The sequence below is a fragment of the Rhodamnia argentea genome, chromosome 1, assembly GCF_020921035.1.
Source record: "Rhodamnia argentea isolate NSW1041297 chromosome 1, ASM2092103v1, whole genome shotgun sequence".
Taxonomy (NCBI): domain Eukaryota; kingdom Viridiplantae; phylum Streptophyta; class Magnoliopsida; order Myrtales; family Myrtaceae; genus Rhodamnia; species Rhodamnia argentea.
Window position 1 is genome coordinate 35815257 of NC_063150.1, and position 26640 is coordinate 35841896.

The 26640-nt window shown below is 39.4% G+C and overlaps 1 protein-coding gene across 1 annotated transcript; it reads right to left on the minus strand.

Annotated features, from left to right (window-relative positions):
- Positions 1-5677: 5677 nt before the first annotated feature.
- LOC115726360 (laccase-14-like) lies at positions 5678-10155 on the minus strand. Its single transcript, XM_030656196.2, has 7 exons — positions 10011-10155; positions 9665-9816; positions 8114-8358; positions 7910-8035; positions 6803-7388; positions 6262-6623; positions 5678-6123 (listed from the first exon to the last, which is right to left on the minus strand). Exons 1-7 carry the CDS (start codon positions 10125-10127, stop codon positions 5924-5926), a joined length of 1788 nt encoding a protein of 595 aa, XP_030512056.2. The 5' UTR covers positions 10128-10155; the 3' UTR covers positions 5678-5923.
- Positions 10156-26640: the final 16485 nt, after the last annotated feature.

The window sequence follows — 26640 nt, forward strand, 5'->3', positions numbered from 1 at the left end:
ATTTCTAATTCTATTTCTGTTCTAGAAACATAAAAGTAGAAAATTTCAACTTCTCATTTCTATTCTCAATTTATTTCTAAGCTAAAATTTTGTCTTGAAAACAGAAAAATAAAATTAATTTATCATATGGATTTCTATTACAAATCTATTTTTGGAAACAGAAAGATAAAAAAATAAATAAATAAAATGATTATCGTTCATGCCCTAAAAATATTCAATAATATTCTTTTTTCTCGATAAGGAACATAAGAAGACTCTTCTTCTTCTTCTTCTTCTTCTTTTTTGGTCTTGGACAGGAGAAATAGAAAGAAAGGTGACTAGGGCAAAGCTACTGAAGAGAAAAAGAGAGAGAGAGAGAGGAGCCAGGAGACCGATGTGGTGTCATGTCTTAAATTTCGTGTTAGGGTTAGGTGAGAGTTTGGTCCCACTTCGAATTTGATGGCACAGGAAGACTTTTGATGAAGTGGGAAAGAACTGTAGTTTCCGACCCCTCCCCATCCTGAGCGTGTACAGGAAAGCCATGTCCCCTCCAGGCTTTGATTTAATCACTTCTTGCTTTCTCAGCCATTCCCCAAATTTAAAGGTGACTGCAACTCTCAGCAAACCTGTCCATTCCTGCGGCAGCCGTGAAGTGAACAAATCTCGTGCTATCTGCAGACTGAAATTTATTTATTTCATTTCCATTTCTGCTTGGAAGAAGTGCTTTAGAAACAAATCAAATTATATTAGTTTAAGTCACCATGAAATCTATGACATGAACGTTATCACGTGTATGTTCTTTCATTACAAGTTTAACTCATAGGTGCTTTCTTATCCCTCAACAATTTTTTTTAAGGAAGTTTGATTTGAAACATACGAAGAAAGTAGATGGTGACTGCAATTTCTGCGGCTGCAAAGGGTAGTAGTAGATGGTGACTGCAAGTCTGTCAGCTGCAAGCGTGTCAATTCTTGCAGCAAACAGTAAGTGAACAAATCTCGTACTATTTGCAGACTGGCAATCTTTAAGAAAATCATTGTCCCATTCCTTGTACTGTTTCGACCTGGGTATTTTGCACCGAATAGGCCAAGATTGACAGGGACGTTCTTATTGGCGTTATCATGTGATGGGAGTAGACACGGTCATGGGCCGATTTGGGCCCGGAATCGGCCTGTGGAATAATCAGAACAGGAACCGGCCCGGCCCCTCACAAGCCGGTTTCGGTTTTAAAAACTTAGGAACCGGCCAAAAAAAAAAAAAAAAGAGGCCGCCGTTGGGTCTCTTTTTTAAAACTTAAGAGCCGTTGGCTCTTTCTCTCCACGGGGCCCACCACCCCCGGGCCCCCTCCTCTCCCCCCCTCTCTCTCTTCTTATGGCCATTGCAATGCAACAGCCATATTATAGCCGTTGCACTCCCCCAAATTTTTTTTTATTTTTTTTTCTTTTGTAAATTTCCTATAAATATCATATCCCCCATTTCATTTTTTCTCACAAATTCTCTCAATTTTCTCAATTCTCAATTCTCTCAATCCGCTCAATCCCGGTTCAATTGTGCCAATTTTCTAAATCGGCTTTCCGCTCAATTTTTTGAAAAAAATGGCAAGTGGAAGCGGAGTTGGTGATAAGGGAAAGAGCTCGATGCCGATGGGGATGGGGAAATCCGATTACCCTCAACATCATGATCCTCGTGAGTTTACATGTTGGGTAGACGACGATGATAATATCAACTATGTTCCTAACGTCGAGCACATCCCAACGCAAGAAAGTTTTCATCCTTCTACCGGCGTCGAAGAAACGTCAATAGCAAAGGAGCTAGAACGGCAAGCCCGGGAGAGTACATCCAACTTATGGCAACACTTCGACAAGGTACATGTAAGCGGAGACAAATACAAGATAAATTATAAATATTGTACGAAATCATACAATTTTAATAAAAAAAACGGATATAGAACATACCGTCGGTTTCTAACATAAAAACATGCAACGCAAGTGGGGATCGACACCAGACAACAACAAATTTTTGAGTACGCCAATCCTAACACTTCTCATTTATTTCGTTATAGTGATGAACTTTATAAAGAAATATTAGCTCAATATGTTACCATTAAACATTTACCTTTTACTATTGGTGAAAATTTTGGTTTGAATTTTTTGATCAACACGGCATGTACTCCACAAGCAAAACTTGTTCCGAGAACTGCTCTTAAATGCAAACTTTCTAGGGTGTATAAAAAAAAAAAAAAGCTTTGCAAATTTTTTTTTAGAATTTCAATGGACGTGTGTATATAGGTAGCGATATTTGGAGTGATCATTAACAAATTCATTCTTATATGGGTATCACATGTCATTAGATAGGTAACGATTGGAACATTCAAAAAAGAGTACTTGCATTTCAAATGTTTGATGAAAGGCATATCGCCAATAATATTTATAGAATAATTATGCAAGTTTTAGAATAATATAATTTGATTAATAAAGTTTTTTCAGTTGGTTTTGATAATGCTGTGTCAAATACCACTTTCATTCTCGATTTAGAAAATATTTATAAACCCTCTTTTGGCAAACAATTTTTTCACATTAGATGTACTTGCCATGTTTTAAATTTATATGTACAAGATGTTTACGAACTCTTGAAACTTTTCTCACCCCAATAAAGAGAGCAATTAAATTTTTATAGAGTCCTCCCTAAGTTATGAAAGAATGTGGCATATTTTGTAAATCAAATGGACAAAAATCAAAAAGATTTCCAAAAAATATTCCAACTTGTTGGAATTTTACTTACGAGTTACTTCATCAATCTTTTGCTTATAAAGATTTATTATGTACGTTTATTTTATATAATATTTCTGAAATTACTTTGCTCCCTCAAGATTGGGTTGTTTGCAAAATAATATTTAGATTTTTTGAAAGTTTTTAATGATGCAACTTATACATTATCTTGTGTTTATTATCCTACTATGCATTTATTTTTAATAGAGCGTGTTAACATTACCGGTATTTTTTGTGAATATGAGCAAGATTTTCAATTAACTCCGACTATTATAGCAATGAAAACAAAATTGCTACATTATTATGCATGCATTCCTCTTATTTATTTGGTTGCTATTGTTTTCGATCCACGTACTAAATTAGATGGTTTGTATGATTATATGAATGATTATTACTATTATTATTTACATTTGAATGAAACAGTAGATATTAAAACTATACAAGTAGAGGTAAAAAAAATGCTATAGTAGCATTATATAATGAATTTTGTAGTGGATATGGTTTATGTGATAGTGAATCTTCTCAACCTAGTGCCTCACAAAGGAAGGAGAGTGATAGACTTAGTAGAAGGTACAATCTATTAATTAATAGATAAAAAAGACAAAAGGGAGCAACATGTAATATTTTCGAATTAGAAAATTATTTAACCATTGCTATTGAGTTCCGTGATTCCAAACATAGCATAGATTTCAAAATTCTAGAGTGGTGGAAGACTCATTCAACCCAATTCCTAGTCATTGCTCTCTTCACAAGACAGATGTTAGCAACTCATTCTTCAATAGTTGCAGTTGAACAAACATTTAGCGTTGGAAGATTAATTTTGGACGACCGCTATTCAAGATTAAATTCGGATGCTGTGGAGGCTTAAGCTTGTGTCCATGATTAGACAAAGGCTAAATTTCGACAACAAGAGCTGGATCGAGACAATGAATTCTTCAATGATGATAGTGGAGATACTACCGCCACGGATACCACAATGGGTAGCGACGATTAACGATGAGGTAAGTTGGGGTTATTAAAGGTAAAAGAACCATATAGGTTTTGATTCTTCTATCCCCAATAAGATATGTAGGCGCTTAATGATAATTCATTAAGTTCAAGCCCATTTCCTCTTCCTTTTTTTTCCCCCCAAATTTGATTACAATGTACAATTTGACTATAATTTATAATTGATAATTTATTTTTTTTATTTCATAATTTATTATTTTAAATTAAATTTTAAATTCAGAACAGGAACCGGGCCTTGAACCGGCTCGGAATCGAAACCGCCGGTTCACGACCTGTCGCCACGTCTATTGTACGTTCAAATGATAAAGTGATTACCCATTTCATAAGATTGCACGTTCAATTCACGCTATGAGCGAACTAGAGAGGAATTCCTACTTTCTATATTGCTTAACCGATATTGGCTGGCCAATTTCGAAACTTCAAGTCATATAGAGATGCAGAGTAGTTATGACTCAAATCACACATTTTGTAGTTAGACCTTTAGGGTAAATCACCCAAATTGAATTGCTAGCGCAAGTCGCCTATTTCGGCCCTTTTGTTGAAGAAATAGTACTCTCTCTCTCTATTCTATTGTTCGTTTTAGGATAAATGCATTAGAAGTTCTAAAATTTGATGCTAAAGTGTAATCAAGTCTAAAAAATTTTAGATAGTGTAATTAAATCTTAAAATTTGTATTAAACAATTTGCGATAAAGTATTTCCATGACATTCATCAATTTTGATCAATCGAAAAATTTGATGTGACGCTAGGTGGACTCCACATAAGAACAAAAGACCAAAATTGAGGGGGAAAAACAAAAGAGGCTAGATAATAAAATGTTTAGGAAAAGGCCAAAATTTTTTGGGTTAATATCACGAAAAATCTTAAACTGGTATTTCTATGGCAAATTTACTTAGAATTATTTTTTTACCATAGTAAACCTCAAATTGCTACACATGTGATAAATTTACACCAAACTATTTTTTTGACTATAGTAAACTCCAAACGGGCACATACGTGATAAATTTACCCCAAATTATTTTTTTGACCATAAAATATCTTAAACCGATACATTTGTGACAAATCTTCTTTGAGATGAATTTTAATTTTAACCGTAAATCTATGATTTTTTAACTTTTACAATTTGAGATGTAATTTTCTATTTTATACAACTATATTTGCGATTATTAACATTTAAAAATATATGATTGAAGTATAAATACCATTTCTTAATTCATCGGGAAAGGCGTAAACAATTATCAAAAGTCACTTCAACATACGAAAAATCAGAGACTATAAAAAGCTTAAAATTCTTTAGTCGTGCATGGGAAATGATGTGCGCGAACAAGGCGCGACTTTCGTAGTCTCTAATTTAAACCGAGGCCTCTGCGTCTGGGCCTACTGTACATAATTAGTAAAATGGGCTCAATAGAAATATGACCAACACAACTATAGTCCATGAATCAAAATAGTCACAATTAAGGGTGAGCGGTTCCAGGTTTTGTACAGGTCCTACCTTTAATGACCGTCACTTGTTGCTATAATTCACTTATATTTAAACACACGTATAAGTATAAAACATTAATAAAGTAAAAGTTTCAGTCATGGATATTATCGGAAATGAAAACTCAAATTAATGGTTTCGGGTTATACACTCATTATCGGGCGCCATGAAATATCGTAGGATCACATGAATACATATACCAAGAAAAACCCAAAAACTTGTTACAAGTTCTAGATTCCATCTACCTAGAACTCAAAACCTACCCGTTAGAACAGATTCTCCAATTTTTAGAATTTGAAACCTACCTCGAATATCTTTGAACCTGGAACCAGACATGTTTTCCACATATTCGATTCCAAATTCTAGATTCTACCCTAAAACCATGGCCACCCCTAATCACATCATAACCAATTCCAATAATAACAACAATAGTAGTAATAATAAGAAGAAGAAGCTGAAATCATGTCAAATTCATCGACAGGCTTCATAGACAGGCCAGGGGCCGCCATTAATATGAACATAAAATTATGCCAATAAGTAGACTAAATCGAGTAATTATTGCACAATCAAACTATTTTCAAGGACCGACGTCCTATGCGCTCGGCGAACTATTTACTAGCACTGTAGACGGCGGCAAAGGAAGAGAGAGTTTCTGTGCTAATGCCTCGAAAAGGGTATCAATTCTGATCACATCGAAGTCAAGTACAACTTCTCACCCGAACCAGAGAACTCGTCGAGCCGGAGTCTGGAGTCGGGACGGCATGGGGGCATATAGGCCGGGGGATCGCGGATGCTGGTGTCCTCGGTGCCGCCGTTTTTCACGATGAACACGGCGTTCATGCCCCAAGTGAGGTGTTTATCCAAGTGACAGTGCCATAGCCACACTCCTGAGGAAAACACGACAGCATTAACCTTTGGGATGGAGAATTAAGATTCGATTAGCTTAAGTTTTGTCCCTGCCATCAAGGGAAAAGATGCGGAAGAGTAGTGGATAACGTGACCAAGTGTTATTGTATTGTACTAACCTGGATTGTTCGCCCTAAACCTAATGGCAAGCCATCCGTCCTTCGGCACTGAAGCGGTGTTTTGATAAGGCGGATCGACCAGATTGAACGTTAGAGGGTCGGTCTCGTTGTTATAGATGCCGAACCCTGTGCCGAGCACATAAAAGCTATGGCCATGGAGATGCATCGGATGGTTCTCGGACGAGTTCATCACGTCGGTGTTCTGAAACACTATCTCCACCTCCTCGTTGTACTCGAGCACCTTCACCTTCGTCCCTCTCTCCGGTTCAGCCGTGGTGTTGAGAGGCAAGTCATGCTGGGTGAAGTTGAAGAAAGTCGGCGGATCATCGGGAAAATCCGTCGTGTAGAAGCCGCTGATGTTCCTGCAATCGATATGTAGTACAATTGTAGAAACAATACTTGAGATCAAATAAATTTAGTGAACTTTGCGTTCGCTTATTGATTTAAACATCTAAATTCGCACTATTAACCATTTTTTTTTTTTGGCATTTTGAGCAATGAGGAAGGACAATCATAATAATAACAATTTAGCAGAGCTAACCTGTAATATGCTTGTAGTACGTCGGTCCAAGGATTATACCAACTGATGTTGTTTACGCTAGCAGATGGGTAAGCTTCGTCAGTCGTATCATTGATTTTGAGCATGAATTGGTTGAGCGACACGGTGATGAACATGCGAGTGGTTACATCCATCGGAACATCAGCGGGATTGACTAAGTTCCGCATACTTTGCACGAAGCTCGTCGCTGCTTTGTAGTCCGTGTACGGCGGAAGACCGGACGGGAAAAAGGGAGTCGACGGGGAAGTGTAGTTTCCACTGTACTCTAGAATCGCTGTCGCGTTGGTGTGATCGTACCCGCTGTATTTGAACATGTTGCTGTAGTATTGCCTAGAGGCGATGTAATACTGACCCGGAGGCTGATTTGCCGTGAGCAGGACGTCTATGGTTTGTCCGGGACTAATCAAGACGAATTCCGAGGAGAAAGGCTTGAGGTACGCCGCGTCAGAGCCGACGACGGTGACATTGTGGTCCGCAATTGCAAAGAAGAGCTCCGCATTCATGTCGGCATTGAGTAGGCGGAGGAGATAGGTTTTGCCATAATCGATCGTCCACCTGTGTGTTGTTTCTACACAACAAAGGGAAAAGAAACGAAGAAATCAAGTGAACCTGCAGTCTTAGGGGTAACACATGTCATGCACATAAAGTATCCAACTTTGGAAAAAGTAGCAATTAATTTCTAAACCTGTTCTATTGATATCAATTCAATCCTAAACTTTTTAATTATATCAATTTAATCAAGACCTTTTTGCATTCGTATCAATTGAGGTCATTCGATCAATTTTAGCCGGAAATTTTTTATGTGGACGCCGGCCATCCAACGTGACATGATCGGCGTTGACATGAACAGTTTGTAAATATTTAAAAATATTTTTTCATTTTTATCCTTTTTTTTTTTTTCGGGTTGAGGGCCAACAAGGATCGCGGGCCAACCTCGCTGGCCATGAGCGAGGACTGGGACTCCCTTGCCTGCCTTGGGGGCTGGCAAAAAAAGCCCTTGCCTGATCTGGATGTCACAACCTCGCCCAGGGCCAGCCAGCGGCCATTGCTGCCCCACAGAAAAAAAAAAGAAGCACAAACAAGATGTACCATTGGAGCATTCGCAGAAGTCTCCAGGTTCACCGTTGATGGTGTAAGCCTCCGACACCAGTAAATCCGCTCCTTCGGCGAGCCTCTCGGCGATGGTCGCGTAAACGTCCTCCGTGTACCAAGATGCTACAAAGTATCCAGTAATAGTGCCACATTAAAGAAATAAACTGTTTTGAAAACTACAGGCGAGATTGCCGCACGTACCGAGTACGATCACTTTCTCGCCATCGGGTCGCGGGAATGGGTAGGACGTTCCGTCGACGGGATGGATGACGATGACCCCATGAACACTATATCTCGCCCACTCGCTGTGAGCATGCCACCACAGCGACCCCTCCTCTTCCGAGAACAAGACTTGGTACGTGAAATTCGTCCCCGGCAAAATATTGCATTGTGTCACGTACTCGGCCCCGTCGAACCACGGATTTCTCGGCTGGTTCACTCCGTGCCTAACGAAAATCGGAGTTGGCAGTTGTAACTAATCAAGCAAGAATGATCGAGCCAATAAGTTTGTTCCAAGATTACTTAGGTGGATAAATCTAAGTTCAAATTAGGTGCATGCCTGTATTCGAGTTCATGGTTCAAAGCGAATTTGATGTGATATATTTTGACGATTGGTTCATAGGATTAGAACCGGTCACTGGGGCAGAAAAATAGTGAGATTGATAAGGTGGACAGGATGGGCTATCGCAATAGTCTTACTCCAATGATTGTCTTTTACTCTACCGATTTTTCGTGCTGTCATCGCAATAGTTGGACCCACCGTTTCTTTTGTTGTCGATATCCTTTTTCGGTACGTTTGTTTGCATGAAAGTATTTTTTAAAGATTAATTTTTCAGATTTTCATCTATTTTGGTTGCAAATGATTTATTTGACAAAAAATACTTTTCAATCAACAAAGAATTCAAGCACAATATTTATTATTTTATTATTTTATTTTTTTTCCTTCCGCCATTGCCGATCGTAGGGCCTCGGCGATGGCCGGTCGGCTAGCGAGCTTGAGCTCGCCCATGGTTGCATGTAGCCAATAGGGATGGACAATGTCGCGATGGTGGAAGGAGGAAAAAAGAAAATAAATAGAGAAAAAAATAAATGTAATTGAAAAATGAGAATTCGTTTTTGCCTCCAATAAAATCATGGAATTTGAATTATTTTTCAAATAAGATCCGAACACTCACATTTTACCAAATAAAGAAAAATCAACTATTTTTCTGAAAAAAATGATTTCTTGAAAATTATTAAAAAATATTTTCTAAATTACTCATTTTTTCACGAAACAAATAGAATATTAATGTTTTATCTTATTGGACAAGCACTATGTAAACCTAAAAGTACGAAGTTCCTGGAGTAAAATCAACAGATGAATATACGTGCTTCTGTTTTTTGGGCCATGGCAATAGTCTTACTCCAATTATTGTCTTTTACTGTGTACCAACTTTTCGTGTTGTCCATCGCAATGGTTGGATGCGCCGTTTCTTTTGTTACCATCAACGGTAGCACATTTTGAAAAAAAATACATGAACGTTTTGAACCAAACAAAAAATAGTTGAGAGGCGATTTGTTTTTATTTTCAGGTAAAAGTATATAGATCAACCGACATTTCACTGACCTTTTTTTTTTTTTGGCTTAAACTTGGTGTGCGAAGACCGATTCATGAACTCAATATGGAAAACCGACATGCGCCACGAACTTTCATGTCGGATACCAAACCTAGGACTAGTACGAGGTTGAGACTGAAAGAGAGAGAGAGATTACCAGTGGATGGTGATGCCGTAGCTACCTTGGTTATAGACGTTCACGTACAAAGTGTCGCCTTTCCTGACATAAACGGTCGGTCCCGGAAAGCTGTCGTTAACGACCAACATGCTCTTCGTACTGCACAGCCTCGTGTAGTTTTTCTCCGTCAGCTGTACCACAGGTACAACCCAGTCACGCGTAGCTTAATACGTTTCATTAATTAAAGACTCCATTAGCCAGAGAATATCCACTCTTAATGAGACATTATCCAACTGAGAAAGCTTCAAAAGTTTGAAGTGAAGCGAAGCAATATATTAGGTTAAAACTCGCTTTCTTCTATGGCGAAAAAGGGAAGCAGACTCACCACGAAATCACGGTAATGAACCTCGCCATTCACGACGCTTGCAGAGAGAAGAAGCAGAAGCCCCACGAAAATGGCAGAGATCGAAACCTCAGTTGCACGGACCGCCATTGTCGTCATCTTCGTCCCCTTTTTTTCTCAGGTGGGTCCTTGCGGATTGACGAGCAAGAAAGCAAAGGTGGAAGACTTTTCAGTCTGGCTACATCTTAGTCAGATCTTGATTCCCTTGGGTTATATGGCCGGGGGTCTCGTCTCCTGAGTTTGACTTGTAGGCACTGAGATTTAGGTGGAGACTGACTTGTCGGTCCAAAACACACTTGCTGATTGTTTCACTCGAAAGTCAATCCATTTTAGATTCTAATATTTCCTTTCCGGTAACCGAAGTTCAGATGCGGGCTTTTTTTCAAATTGGGCGAAAAAAAAAAAAAATTTACCAAATTAGGGGGAAAAAAAGGATTTTACTGATTTGGGGTCCGCTCGGCAGTCTTGATGTCGAGCGGACCCAGCTCGGCGATTTAACTGCCGAGCCGGGCGTGTGCGCCCCCCACCGCCCCAACCCCTCTCCACCGCCGGCCCCAACCCCCGCCCGGCGATTTTGTCCGGCCCGGCCATTTTGTCCTTCTAGCAAAATATCTCCTAAAAAAATTGTAAAAACTCTCAAAAATTAGTAAATGGCCACAATCAACTGGCCATGGACGATTCATGGTATTTTCGCCGACGACTTTTAAAAATGACGATTTTGCCATTCGGCAAATTGTCTTTCAAAAAAAATTGTAAAAAATCTCAAAAATTAGTAAATGGCCATAATCAACATGTCATGCATGATTCGGGGTATTTTGACCGACGACTTTTAGAAAATGACGGTTTTACCCTTCCGGATAATTGTCCGTCAAAAAAATTGTAAAAAATCCCAAAAATTAGTAAATGGCCACAATCAACTGGCCATAAACGATTCGGGATATTTTGGCCAACGACTTTTAGAAAATGACGATTTTACCTTTCTGACAAATTGTCTTCCAAAAAAATTGTAAAAAATCTCAAAAATTAGTAAATGGCCACAATCAATCGGCCATGGGCGATTTATGGTATTTTGGCCGACGATTTTTAAAAATGACGATTTTGCCCTTATGGCAAATTATCTTTCAAAAAAATTATAAAAAATCTCAAAAATTAGTAAATGGCCATAATCAACATGCCATGGACAATTCAAGATATTTTGGCCAACGACTTTTAGAAAATGACGGATTTTGCCATTCGGCAAATTGTCTACCAAAAAAATTGTAAAAAATCCCAAAAATTAGTAAATTGCCACAATTAATCGGCCATGGACGATTCAAGGCCTTTTGTTCCGCTCGACGTTTTTTTAAAAAGAAAATCATTATTTTTGTTACGTTTTTAATAATAATTATTTTATTTATAAATTATTTCTTTTGAAGCTTATTTTATTAGTATAATTAATTACGAATATTCATAAAATGAAAGTACTAAGATATATGAAAAACATGTTATTTTCATAATAGATAATAATCGGACTGTCGCAATTACATGTACTAACGATGTCGTCTTCCTATATGATCTCATGTTCTACAACGAGGCTCTCTTCGGTGCTCAGCAGGTCTAGTATTGTACGGACGAGGAGGAGGCTGAAGAGGAGGATTCGATTGAGGAGGATGTATAGATAATGAAGGCATATCTTGTGAAAATATGCCATGTCCAGACGGTACATATCCTTCCGCAGAGAAGCTCGAATAAAAAGGAGGGAAATCGGATTCATAAGAAGCGGGAGAAGGAGCCGGAGTCTGGGGGTCGGGAAATGCAAAAGTAGATCCATCGGGAAATGGGGCGGCAAAATGGGCAAATCCTGCATCGAAACCCGTCCGGTCTAATCCTGAAGTGAAACCCGAAGTGAAATCCGTCTTATGATACTCGAAGGTGTAAGGGACGGCATCGCCAACTACATGAGCTCGAGGAGTCCTCCGGATCGACCGAACATGCTCAAGTGGATCGTCATCGTGAGGGCTAATCGGATGCCACCGTAGTTGCTGGTTGGGGTGGTGGCATCATCGTTAGCCGCCTCTCCTCATGCCGGGCGTATAATATTGCCCTAGCTATCCTCCCCACATCTACCCAAGCCCGACGAGATGGACGTGAATTTGTTATATGTAAGATTTGTTCCACGCCATCATCCTGGTAATGATATCACAAGTAATAAATGTTATCAAATTACAATAACTTATGTTACGAAAAATATAGTTAATGAATTAAATTGAAAGTATTTGCACGAACCGTTGAACCCATTGCATCTCCCGTAATAGAAATCCACTTCCGTGTATGTCTACGGAACCACTCCATATATGCTGAATGAAAGTGGAGTTCCTCCGTTGTAGGATCAGCATGGACTATATAGTCGGTACATATGTCCCACATAGCGATCCATCATCCGTGCTTAGCTGCCCAATCCTTCCCGGGTGGCCTATTGTCAATATCATGTAAGGCATTGTGATCGCTAGGAGGAGTAGGTATCGACCGCTGCATACCAAATTGGCGAACTACTCGGTCTGGATAATGTCACTCAACTATCCAGAAACAAATGAGTGGTACACGAACCCTCCAAATATCCTGTCCCCGCAAGCAGTAATCCGATACATTCTCCGGAATGTTGCCACCGTAGGGCTCCCAAATAATCTGTTATCGTAATAAAACATATCAAATTAAATGAAAAATTAATTTAAAAGCTAACATTATATTAAACTCATTCGTTGCTATCATTACTTACATCTTCGGATGCTAATCTATCAAGTTGGTAGCACATATGTACCAACGCATGCTTGGGGATCTCCATTGTGCTTCAACCTTGACTCCTAACCGCATAAACAAAAAACATTCAATTTTTATATATTATACACACTGGAAGGAATTAATGATGCACGAACTAAAAATGCAATAGATCACATACCGACCACCGAAAGATGCATGTCCTAAAGGAACATCAACCGTCGGGGATGGTGAGATACATCCGAAGCGCTCCCACGCCCAAATCTAAAGTATATGTGAGGCACCGCCCATTTGTTTCGCCTTTAGGTCGGTTGCACGACATAACTCTCGGTACAACCATGCAAGTGCTGCTGAACTCCAACTATACTGCGTAGGGACGTTGAGGTTCGCCAATAATGGAAGAAACGGCAAACTAACTCGGGCACCTAATTTGTCCGCAAAAATAGATCCTCCTTGCAAACGGAGAATGAAAGCCCGTACATGCTGCACTATGGTGACGTCATCGGCTTCTGGCGGAAGATCTTCAAAGCGTTGTCTCAACCAGCTCAAATTGAATCGTGTGCCACGCAACCGGGTTGGGTGAGCATCGAGTAGATCGTCATAGACAGTGGCCCAATTCACAATACCGAGGCCAAGAATCGCACGTCCATCTATAGGAAGTCCTCTAAGCACCGCAATATCCTGCAGCGTGATAGTGCATTCACCTTCTAGTATATGGAAGGTGTGGGTCTCGGGCTTCCACCGCTCGACCAATGCAGTAATTAAATGTCAATCCAGCTGCACGAATACCATAAAATAAACGCCAAAAAATCCCGAAGCTTGCGGATACGGGACTATCCGGGGATCAAGATCACCTATATGTAGCATCGCTCGTTGACATCTAAGGGCCTCTATCGGAAGTATTTGTGAAATGTAACATGAACAGTTAGTGGCAATTTTGATGATGTTGTTACAAAGGACATATCAACTGAAAATTCTTCAATTACCTTAGCGTCCCATATAACCCGAGATCTATGTTGGGCTTGCCCAATAAGTAGTAACCATCCTCCGGGCCCGGCTGAATGTAAGTACTTTGTGCCATATCTACACAATTGTGATACTATAACATTACAACAAATTTCCATATGTATGGAAAACGTGGAATAGATAAACCGAATAAATATTGTGCAATTGTGATATGATAACATTACAAAAAAATTCAAATATGTAATGTAAAAATCCGGAAAAAATGAACTTCATAAATATCAATTCAATAATAATATTATAACATTACAAAAAATTCATGAAACTAATTTACATAATTAACGCAAGTATGATCTACTCTCCGACCGATCTGTGTGCACAAGTTTTCTTGTTGTACCCCGATTTTCCACATTGTGTGCAATGATTTCACGAAGTGCTACTGCTCGGGCTTCTCCAGTCCATCTCATTCCCGATCCGTGATGTACGGGGCCTTCCTTTCTTCCGAATACGACCCGGGTCCGACACTAATGGCAGCTCGTCGGGTTCAAGCTCGTAATCAAGATGCCCCAATGGATGAAACATATACCGATAGCACTGAAGGGTTTTATCTAAAGTATATCATTCATCTACGTACGGTTCATAATCAATGCCATACGCTTGACATGCTACAATTACGTGTGAACATGGAATTTTCATCCCTTGAAATTTCCCACATGTGCATGTTCGCAAGTCTAAGAGCACTATGTGTTTGTGGCCCCCCGAACCCTAGATCTATCATGTCCGGTTGTCACTTCGAAAACCTCTCTATCAAAGTCGAAATATGTGACGGCATGCCTATTTGCTTTTTGACTGCTTCGCTCGAGCGTGGCACCCGCAAATTGCGTATATTTCCACTGATTGTCTTTTCGCACCATGTACATCGTTCTTCTCATATCAAAATAGTGCACCAACCGATAGAATATCTTGTCAACCATGACTGCTATTGGCGCACAACGAAAACCCTTCAACATCCCGTTGACCGATTCGACTAAATTTGTCGTCATCGATCCATATCTCCTCCCTTCATCATAAGCCTTTGTCCATTTTTCTTTTGGAATCTGATCGCACCATGCAGCTGTGGTTGGATCAAACTCCCTAATTTGGCTCATGAATTGGTTGAACTTCCGCCGTTGGTTCGCGTAAGCTGTATATTACATCATTAATTAGTACTTCGTACTCAAATTTTTGCATATGTATTTTCCTGAAATTTACAAATTCGAGAATTTACCTGCCATCTAAACAAGTTTTTTGCCTTCGGCATTTTTGAAATTTTTATTGTAGTTGCTGGCAACGTGGCGAATGCAATATCTATGGTGGCCATGTGGAGGACGCCACCGTCTTGTCTCCATTGCTCGTTGAATCCCGATATGTTTGTCTAATATTACACAAATATCATCTCTCCTAGTGACATATCTCCACAACTGATTCATAAACCAAGTCCAATTGTCAACATTTTCCCGATGGACTACAGCAAATGCCGGCCGGAAAATATGATTATTTCCATCAAGTGAGGTCGCACAAATGAGGGTACTTTGGTATTTTCCGTATAAAAATGTACCTTCAACAAATATCATAGGACGACAACTTCAGAAGCCTTCAATCATCTGCTTGAAAGTCTAAAACATCCGGTTGAAAACCGTGCAGCCTCGATCTAGGTTGATATGATCATCAATCACAAAATGCGAACCTAGATTTCGGCTCTCCATTTCGATCATCCACGTCCTCAACCTACCGTATGATTCATCACAATCTCCAAATTGTCTAGCGATCGCCATTTGTTTGGCCTTCTAGATTTTGCGGTAAGTAGGTTTGAAGTGCAGCTTATCTTGAATCTTCGCCATCAATGGCTTGATTTTGATATCCGGTTGGGCGGCGACCATTGCTTCTATCCGGCTGCATAGGAACTTTTAGTCAAGGTGCCAATGATCCCGTGACATTTATGAGAACTACATGTATGTGGCCCATTATACTTACTTATTTTCCAAAACATGCCACCCGATTTAGCAATTGTGCGGAGCCTCCAACCACACGGTCCATTTGGATTGCCACACCTTATCACATATTCGTCTTTCTTTGTCAAATAACTGCGAAAATTTTGATTTCTCCTAAGGGAGTACTCTTTTGCAGCCAATCGCACCGCGTCCCGTGATGGAAACAATATGCCAACATCAAATTCTTTTGATGGATCAAATAACATATGGCTCGGCTTGGCTCTTGTGTCGTCTTGCATCATGTCAAAGTCGATCTCCGAATAAGGCGGTGGATATACCAATGGCAAAATGGGATTGCTGCACTACGATTATAGTAAGCCCCCATATTGTCACATCCGACATCTTCTTCGTCATTGTCATTGGAGTCCATCCAAGGATCATTTTCTTCATCACCATCATCATCATTATCATCATCATCATTATCATCATCATTATCAGCAGCATTATCAGCATTATCATTATTATCATCGGCTTGCACGCATCGATTATGCAGACCATCATCATCTTCACCAACATTCGAACCTTCCTCTGCGAAATCATCTTTCATTTGGTGTTCTGCTATAGTTGCATAAAATTGCAAAAATCCCATAGCACTGCAAATTGCTTGATTATCGTAATCGTAGCATCATCATGTACCTCCGTAATGTCATATGTAACACAATTGCGTGTTATAACCGGATATCTATACACCATTGTTTGAATGTATTGGTTTCCTGTTATATTCAATGCGCTCTTAATCGACACACATAACTCATCAAATGTCGATATGTTTGCAATCCCGAACATGGTAGATTGTCCGCCTTCGTAATCAATTCCATATTCAACTTGTACTATTGTACCTCCCAAGTGCACAATTACAAAAGATGTAGACGACATTCTGCTAAATAAATAAATTAGAAATTATTTCTAAACTATAATTTCGTAAATATTGTCCCGTATACGTTATTAAATTAACATTACCACTATCAATATATCAAATGAAATAAATGTCCTAGTATAGCCATAAGGGGCTTAGATGACATTTTGGAAGACAATTTACCAGAAGGGAAAAATCGTCATTTTTTAAAATTCATTGGCCAAAATACCCGAATCGTCCATGGCCGAGTTGATTGTGGCCATTTCTTAATTTTTGGAATTTGTTACAATTTTTTTGGAAGACAATTTGCCAAAAGGGAAAAATCATCATTTTTTAAAATTCATCGGCCAAAATACCCCGAATCGTCCATGGCCAGTTGATTGTGGTCATTTCCTAATTTTTGGAATTTTTTCAATTTTTTTGGAAGAAAATTTTCCGGAAGGGCAAAATCGTCATTTATTAAAATTCGTCGGCCAAAATACCTTGAATCGTCCATGGCCAGTTGATTGTGGCCATTTCCTAATTTTTGGGATTTTTTTCAATTTTTTTGGAAGACGATTTGCTAGAAGGGCAAAATCGTCATTTTTTAAAATTCACCGGCCAAAATACCTTGAATTGTCCATGGCCAGTTGGTTGTAGCCATTTTCTAATATTTGGGATTTTTTACAATTTTTTTGAAAGATAATTTGCCATAAGGGCAAAATCGTCATTTTTTAAAATTCGTCGACCAAAATACCTTGAATCGGCCATGGCCAGTTGATTGTGGCTATTTTCTAATTTTTGAGATTTTTTACAATTTTTTTGAGAGACCATTTGCCGGAAGGGCAAAATCGTCATTTTCTACAAGTCGTCGGCCAAAATACCCCGAATCGTCTATGGCCGGTTGATTGTGGTCATTTCTTAATTTTTGGGATTTTTTACAAATTTTTTGGAAGACAATTTTTCATAAAGCCAAAATCATCATTTTCTAAAATTCGTTTGCCAAAATACCCCGAATCGCCTATGGCCGATTGATTGTGGTCATTTCCTAATTTTTAAGATTTTTTAAAATTTTTTGGAGAGACAATTTGCCATAAGGGAAAAATCGTCATTTTTTAAAAAGTCGTCGGCCAAAATACCCTCAATCGGCCATGGCCGGTTGATTGTGGTCATTTCCTAATTTTTGGAATTTTTTAAATTTTTTTGGGAGACAATTTGCCGGAAGGGCAAAATCGTCTTTTTTAAAAGGTTGTCGGCCAAAATACCATAAATCGTATATGGCCAGTTGATTGTGGCCATTTCTTAATTTTGAGGATTTCTTACAAATTTTTTGGGATATAATTTGCCGGGAGGGCAAAATCGTCATTTTTTAAGTCATCGGCCAAAATAGTGTATGGCCAGTTCATTGTGGCTATTTTCCTATTTTTTTGAATTTCTTAATATTTTTCCTTCATTTTTTTGAAAGTCTCTATGATTTTTGTTTATTTTTAATCAATTTTGTATTTTCTAATTTTCTATTATTCAAATTTTGAAATTACTAAAAACATATTTTTCGGACCGGGTCAAACCCCGCCCCCGCTTCTCGGGCCATCTGATCAACTTTTTTTTTATTTTCCCAAAAAATCATTTTACACTCCTAAATTTCTTTTTTAAATTTTGAAAATCGTCAAAATAAATATGGACATAGTTGCAAAATTGAGTCCCGACAATTTGTTTTTACGAGATTATGGTAATTTTTATTTATTTACCGCAATTCGTAAACATTATAACTATTCAGTGTACAAATAATAATCAAATAAATAAAACAATACTTACGAAACTACAAAAAATAACTATAACGAGGTTTACCTCAAATTATTGAGGGTAATCACATACCGAATGTAGAGCTCAAACTATCAAGAGGAAGCACCGAGTAAGAAGGTTGGCTTTGCTTTTGTCTCAACTTCTGCAAAAATAAAAAATCCCAATTTAATTTAAACATGACGAAAATATTTGCAATAAAATAAAAACACTAACATCAATAAAGGCACTTGAGAAGAGGGGGATATGAGAAAATCTTCGTGAGCTATGTGAGGGAGAGTACAAGAGGAGAGGGGAGGGCTCAAAGCGAGATTTTAGAGAGTCCGATTAAAACTTGGTCGGGATATTAAGAACAAATCTCGCCGAAGTTAATCAAAGCGAGGGGAGGGCTCCCAGTGGACTCCACACACTGTTCACTTAATATCAAGATCACTTAAAATCAGAATTAAAGGCCACCAATAGGAGGCACGACACTTCCAATTTTGGGGCTTATAAACGTTGTCGCTTATGGAACCGTTTGGGGGCTCTAAGAATGCGAAAAGAGAAGAGCTTCTGCAGAGGAGGGAAGCGTAATGCGAACAGAGGAAGAGCTTCTGCGGAGGAGGGGCGAAAATAACAAGAGGTTCTGTGGGGGAGGCTTCAGCGGAGGAGGGAAGGGCTAAAATAACAAGAGCTTCTGTGGATGAGGCTTCTCGGATGAGTTTGGGGATGAGTCTTTAGCTTTGGCTTTTTAAGCAGAGCCGAAGGCTCAGAGTGCTCATGAAAGGTGCCTGCGCCTTTCCGATTAAAGTCATCCGCCGCGCCGCCGATTAAAGGCGCCGGCGAGCCGGGAGGGTAGGCGCCCCTATCGCACGGCCAGCAAACGAGCAGAGAGCAAAGCGGCGCTCTGCTTGCTGACTTGCTCGGCACTCATAGTGCCGAGCAATGGTCTGCTCGGCGATCAGGCTGCCGAGTTGGGTCCACTCCGCACCAAGACCGCGAAGCGGACCCCATCGGTAAATTCCTTTTTTTCCCTAATTTGGTAAATATTTTTTTTATGCAATTTGAAAAAAAGCCCTTCGGATGCTAACTTACTTGTTTTTCACAAAAAAATCTTAAGCCTATTACGTTGGTGCCAATTCAGTTCGAAAATCGTTAACGTGGACACCGATTGTCTTACGTGACACAACGAGTGCCGACGTGAATATTTTTTAATACTTTATTTTTTGGGGATTTTTTACTTCTTTTCTTCTTTTTCTTTTCTGTACATTTTTTTTTTATTGAGGATAGGCAAGGGTTGCCGGCCGACCGCCCCTCGCGAGGGCCCCACACCCTTGCCCATTACTTAATATAAAAAATAAATAAATTATTAGGAATGTAAAAAAATGTTCATGTTAGTGTCGGCCGTGTCACGTGGAGCAACCGGTGTCCACATCAGCAATTTCGGGCTAAAATTGGCTAGATGGATTTAATTGGCACAAATACAAAAGGTCTAACTAAATTGACTTGTTTCTTCAAGTGATATGGGAAAATTTCAAAAAGGGTCTCAAGTGCTCAATTTCTCAAAAAAGACTCGAAGTGAATCTTGTTTTAAATAAGAGTCTAAAGTGCCATCTTTACTTCAAAAGAGGGCCCAATAGGAGATATTTTCGTCTTTTGCATTATAAAATTTGTTCTTTTTATTTTATTTTTCTGTTTTCCTTTACTTTACTTTTTCCTATTCCTTTTCTTTCTTCTCTTCTCTCTCCCATCCATCACCGGCTTCAGCTTCTTTTCAATGGTGGGCATCAGCTTGCCCTCTCCTCCGAACGTCCTTGAGATGCTCCAAATCAAGAATCAACCCAACTTAGAAAAGAACCGGCAAACCTTTGATAAGAAGCAAGAACCACCCAACGCCCGCTGGAAAAATCAAGAACCAGAAAGAAAACCGCCATGTCCCGTGCTTGGTGAGGAACTCCGAAATGGGGTGCGAGTAGAGGATCGGAGACTTGTTGCCCTGGCGATACGAGCGGCATCCGGCTAGATGTCCTCGTGGGTGATCACAGGCATGGGCTTTTTAAAGGACTCGCGATTGGTCTAGCCATCGAGGCCGTGGCGGCCCATGTACTTCGATGCGAGCATTGCGGCTGTGGATCTCGACGAGGACCCGCCTCTGGACCTAGTCGGCGGCCTTGACTTCTTCGATGAACTGGAGGGCCTTCTTATTTTTGTCGAGGAGGTTGTGGTCGGCTGGGAGTTGAGCGGGTAGGAGATGGAGACGAGGGAGGCGTAGAAGGGGGTGGATCGGCGGGTGACGTAAGAGCGGCATGAGTTGCGGAGGTCGTTGCGGGCGAAGCCCTCGGTGAAGGTGTCGTTTGTCGCAGGCGAGCTGCTTGTTGTTGATGCACACTTGCTGAGAGAGGAGGAGGCAAGCCTAGTGGAGGAGGAGGAGAGCGTGGAGAGAGACGGCGGACTCCATGGATTCCTCTGTTGCTGAACAATCAAAATAAGAATTGGAGTTGTTGAAGGAGGAAGAACAAGACAATGACGGGGGCGACCTGCAATGAAGGAAGGAGAAAAATGGGGAAAATGATAGAAAAAAAAAATAAAGGAAAGGAAAATGGGAAAAAATTAGAAAAATGTAAAAAGACAAAAACACCCCTACTGAGGTCATTTTTTAAAACAAAGAGGGCATTTCAAACCCTTATTTGAAATAAGGTCCATTTTAAACTTTTTTTGAGAAAATTAGGATACTTGATGCCCTTTTTCGAAATTTTCCCCGTGATTGCATCTGCCGAACTTTTTTGTTTCTTTTGCCATAGTGGGAAGACATATAAGGAAAATCAGCTTTTTGGATTGCCAGAAGAAGAGTACTGGAACCATTTATCTGTAAATTACTTCATAGCGACAAGGACGCTAAAAGATGACAACTTTAATTTCGAAAGAGACACGAGTTGGCTTCATGGTGATGGTAGCCACTAGCAAGCAACGATGGTGTACTTTCAACTTGTTATGGCGACAGTTCTTAGAAACTTCATTCAATCCATATAACATTTTGCTTCCTTTCTAACTCTCCCATAGATGAAAATCATACTGGAATGTCAATGTCAGGAATTCCATTGCGATTGGTAGGGCTTTCATTGCTCTTCACCATATTTCTGCCTCTCTTTCTCACTTGATTTTTCCATAAGACAATATGTAGTCTTCGTGTACTTGTGTTCTGTCCAACATGCTTTTCTTTTTCTGGCCAATTAGCAGGAGGTTTTCTATAGTTAATCTTTTCTACATGAAGAATGTACCAATGTATTTTATAAAATAAAGTACTTTCTGATGCTTTCTCGTGTGGAATTGCCCCATCTGGTTAATTATCGGGTAAAATACCAACAAAATTAGCTGTAAAGTTTTCTATCTTAATGATGACTCTGCGAACAAATTCATGCATTCTCCTTACGATTCGAACTTATAATCTTCACCTTCCTTGACCACTCCTCTCTTTCTCGCCCCTTCTCATGTTTCATTTCTTGAAGACCAACATGCAAACAACCTTAACATGAAATAATCACGAACAAACCCTAAAAGTCTTAAGTTCTTTTTTTTTTTTTTTGGTAAGATAAGTATGTATATAACTTTTCAAGGTGCCAAATACAAGAGAGGACCGAACACAAAAACCTCGTACCCATCGTTACACTTGGAAGTGTCCCGAGGGGGGAAAAGGGGTAAGTGTCAAGAAAGACACAACATAAGAAGGATCTAAAGACCTAAAGAGCCAAACAATGGCCACGGTAGAAAGAAGTCAAGAGCGAAACAACAGCCAAAAGAAAAGCTAATCTAAGCAACGGGCCGATCCTCAAAGATAGAAGGGGAAAGGCCCCAATTTCTTTGTATACGCCTGTTGCGGGGAATGTCATCAATCAAACCAAGTGATAAGTTCATATCTCTGACCACCTTGTGGAGATGCTTGATGATGGCCAGGATAAAGAGAGGTTTGTCCTTGAAAAGGATGTTGTTTCTCTCATCAATCTGATTCTTAAGTTCTTTCCGTGTGCAATTTTCTCAAAATCTACATGTAAATGTAATAATTGAATTGACACAAATGCAATAGGTTTATGATTTTTTTTATACTTTTTCCTATTTTTCACATGCCCATATACATTATGTGATAAATTTTCTTTTTGATTAGTTTTATCATGGGGTCTTTACACCTCACAAGCAAAGAAGTTTCGAGATATCCGACCACCAAGTGAAATCGAACAGTCCCGAGCAAAATCTCCTAGGGATAGTACCCTTACTTTCTACTCTTCCTTTTATTCTAAGTAATTCAAGCTACTACTGAATTTTGGGCACGCCGGTCTAACATTATTTATTCTTCTTGACTTGCGGATGCCACGATGATTAACTGACCTACTAAAAATTGCTCCTCCCGACACGCACATGCAGTGTGTGACCTAAGTGTCAAGCCGTCCTATCATTTAGTCCAATTTGAAGATTGGATGACAAAACAAGGGAGCATAGTTAAAGTGAGACATCTCCAACATTTGGGTTGTTTAGGTTGCAAAAGGCCTACCTTAATCGAACACGACAATGAAGGCCACCAAATCACTTAGATTAGTTAATCTAAACTTGATAGTTACTTGATGATTTGAATGGCATAAATATCGGGAGACTCGTCCCCATGTGATAGGCTGTTTCAGTGTCAAAATAGCATTCTTTAAGACTATCTCTATGCATTGGAGTAAGAGCTATCACAATGCTTAGAATATGTTCGTTTCGTAAAAAATGAATGAATTTGCAAACATTTTCCTAAAAGTGGTTGCTTGTATAGCTTGAAAATGGAAAAAAAAATTCATCATTGATAATAATTTGTGTCTAAATATTATCGGAGACGATAAAAACATCTTTCATTCATTCATCATTGTACGTGATACAAGCGATCTTTTGGAAAAAATGTCTTTTGAAACGTGGATTTTCAAGGGAACAAACCGACCCTTAAAAGTCCCTCCCAAAAATGTGGCACTCCTGGCTCAATTTCACCAAATCAAGGGAGGGTGGTCCGCTACTCAAGCTTGACTCGATGCGAAACTCCAGGCTCGATGTGTTATTCGGCTTCGATTGAGCTTCCGTTTGAATCAGCGAAGTACTCAACGGCGAAATTTTTATAACACCAATCCTAAAGACCCATAATTATAATTGTGTTAGATCCACAATTAATCTTATGGGTTTTTAGGATTGGTGTATTCTTTTAATCCTTTAGTTTCGGATCATGAATGGAATCAAGTATCACAACCTCTCCTGCCCATCCTGTATGGTTCTTGGCAGGCACAAATTGGAATCGTCATTCGATGAGAAGTTACCATGGTCCTTTGAAGATCACTTTCCTGAATGATAGACAGGAATTGAAAGTTAAGTAACGATATGTCATACTTGTAGCCCCACGTGCTTGGACAATAGAAACCGGACACACGGGTCGCCAGATTGTTGATGATTGTTGAAACTGGACATAGAAACCAAGAATTTGATCTGCAACTTAAGGTTAAGAAGAGAGGTACAACCCTAAGTGCTCAGATTACGATGTCACTGTTGATGGGTCGCCCGATTGTGTTGGACATGTAGCGGTCTCTGGATGACAAGTGACCCAATGGCATCCCAACTTTTCTAGAGATCAATGCATATTCAACACTTCGGTTAGTTGTAGCACCACAGTTTACTCCTATGAATAACGATAAGGTGATGTGTTATCAAAATCTTTCATGCCTGGTAATTAGGTGTATCGGGCGAGTCGAATACTCGGGGACTCGTCTATTGATGTGGTATGTACCTGCCGGAGTAATAATGATTATGTGTCGGAGGTTTCCTAGGTTTGTAAAAATCACCCTCATGAGCAACACACTATATTCTCTCTCATTACATGACCAATTTATATCGTATTACTCCAAAAGACTTAAACTGATTGAAATTGGCGTGCGTGGGCACCTTATTTGTTGTAATATAATGCGCGGAAAACCAACCAGGATTTTATAAATTAAGTCAATGTAAAAAGCACAAAAAAATAACGAATAACGATAAAGGACCTAGAGATTACGTGATTCGGTCGGAATATTGGTACCTACATCCTCGGGAAAACCAGCAAAAACAATTCACTATAATCAGAAAATCGGATTTATAATCACTCAATACGCTCGTATTTCCCGTACCTCAATTATACCCAAACTCAAAGTGTTTATAAATAAACAACTTAAGTGGATATATAAACTCACTGACAAATTGTGTAATGGCAGCTCCTTCGTACGGTTGAGAATAACAACATCGCAGTTCGTCCTTCTCCGTTTTTTTTTTTCTTTCCTTCGCAACGCGGGACTCTACACGAAGGAAACCCATGATTTCTTTTTTGCTATGCGGCTCTTGCTTCAGTTAAGGAACAGAACCACAAAAGTTCTCTCTCTTTCATTTCGAACGACTGGTGCAGGCTCACAAAAAGACAAAAGGCAAACCCTTTCGTTTTTTTTTTGCTTTTCTCTGGGCCCATGTGCTTTCTTCTTTCCTCCTTTTTGAGCGGCCAAACCAAACCAAATCTTCTCTTTTCTTTGTAGTAAAGAAAAAAGACGTCCAAGTTTGGTCACCTTGGACATCGTAGCAAGAGGAAATAATAATCAACGACAAGAGTCTAATAAATATAGAGTTCCGTAATTGGCTCAAATTCAAGACATAATTTAACAATTTTTCACCTTGGCTCGATGTTTAAAGCCAACTCATAGTGCTCATTATCCATGCTGCTCTCCCATTGCCCCGGAAGGCGATAACTCTTTACGGACGCTAATTGTTCTCAAGCAAAACTTGAGCTTTGCCAAAGAAACGGGCTTAGTCATCATATCTGCGGGGTTATCCGCTGTCGCTATCTTTTTCACAACAACCTTACCCTTTGCTAAGACATCTCGGATGAAGTGATATCTGATATTGATTTGCTTTGTTCGCTCGTAATAAACCGGATTATGTGCCGGATAAATTGCACCTAGGTCGTCACAGTGTATATCAACACTTTTCTGTTCTAACCCAAAGTCCAAGAGCAAATCTTGTAACCATAGCACCTTTTTCATTATAAAGGTCGGTGCTATGTACTCCACCTCAGATGAACACAAGGCTACGTAGTCCCGTAAGGATGCCTTCCAACTAACTGTACCATCAGCAAGCGTAAATACGTACCTTGCTAAAGACCCGCACTCATCCAAGTCATCTGTATGATTAGAATCCACATAACCAGTGGTCTTCCCGCCATTACGGTCACTCCGGTATACTATACCAACGTCTGCTATCCCCTTCAAATATCTAAGGATCTATTTCACAGCTTCCCAATAAGTTTTACTAGGATGCTTCATATAACAAGTAACTACATTAACAACTTGTGAAATATCCAGCCTAGTGCATACCATAGCATACATAATACTACCCATCGCACTAGAATAAGGAACACGGGATATATGCTCCTCCTCCTCCTCAATATGCGGTGATAGCTTAATTGAAAGTTTAAAATGCTTGGCTAATGGTGTACTCACAAACTTCGCTGATTGCATATTAAAATGTGCTACAATCTTCTTGATAAATTTCTTTTGAGATAAACGTAATACTCCCGCAATCCTGTCACGCAAAATCTCCTTATCCAAAATTGTCTTTGTAGCACCTAAATCTTTCATTTCAAATTCAGCACTCAATTGTCTCTCCAGCACATCAATATCGGACATATTCTTAGCTACTATCAACATATTATCAATATATAACAGCAGATATGTCAAAGACCCATCCTCCAATCTCCTAAAATAAAACAGTTATCCATATAACTCTTTGAATAGTCTTGACTAGCTATGAAAGCATCAAAAAGCTTATACCACTACCTAGGAGACTGTTTCAACCCATATAATGATTTCTTTAACAAGCAACCATGGTCTTCCTTACTCATAATAGCAAATCCTTCCGGCTGCCTCATGTAAATCTGCTCCTCCAACTCACCATGAAAAAACGCCATTTTTACATCATGCTGCCCCAACTCAAGATCCTATACAATAACTAAGGCAAGTAAAACACGAATAAAAGTATATCTTACCACAGGAGAGAACACTCGTTGTAGTCAATGTCCTTCCGCTGGGAATACTCTTTTGCAATAAGTTTCGCCTTATACCTCACTATCTTGACACTAGGAATGCCCTCTTTCCGTTTATAGGCCCATTTACGTCGGATAATCTTTTGGCTCTTGGGTACTTTAACTAGCTTCCATATCTGATTT

Bases quoted from the DNA above. Each gene is read 5' to 3' on its own strand.
- LOC115726360 (XM_030656196.2), bottom strand. From the start codon at position 10,127: ATGACGACAATGGCGGTCCGTGCAACTGAGGTTTCGATCTCTGCCATT. The intron at 8,359-9,664 runs GTAATCTCTCTC...GATTTTCGTTAG, and splicing joins TACGGCATCACCATCCACTG to GCACGGAGTGAACCAGCCGA. The intron at 6,124-6,261 runs GTTAGTACAATA...TGTTTTCCTCAG, and splicing joins GTTTAGGGCGAACAATCCAG to GAGTGTGGCTATGGCACTGT.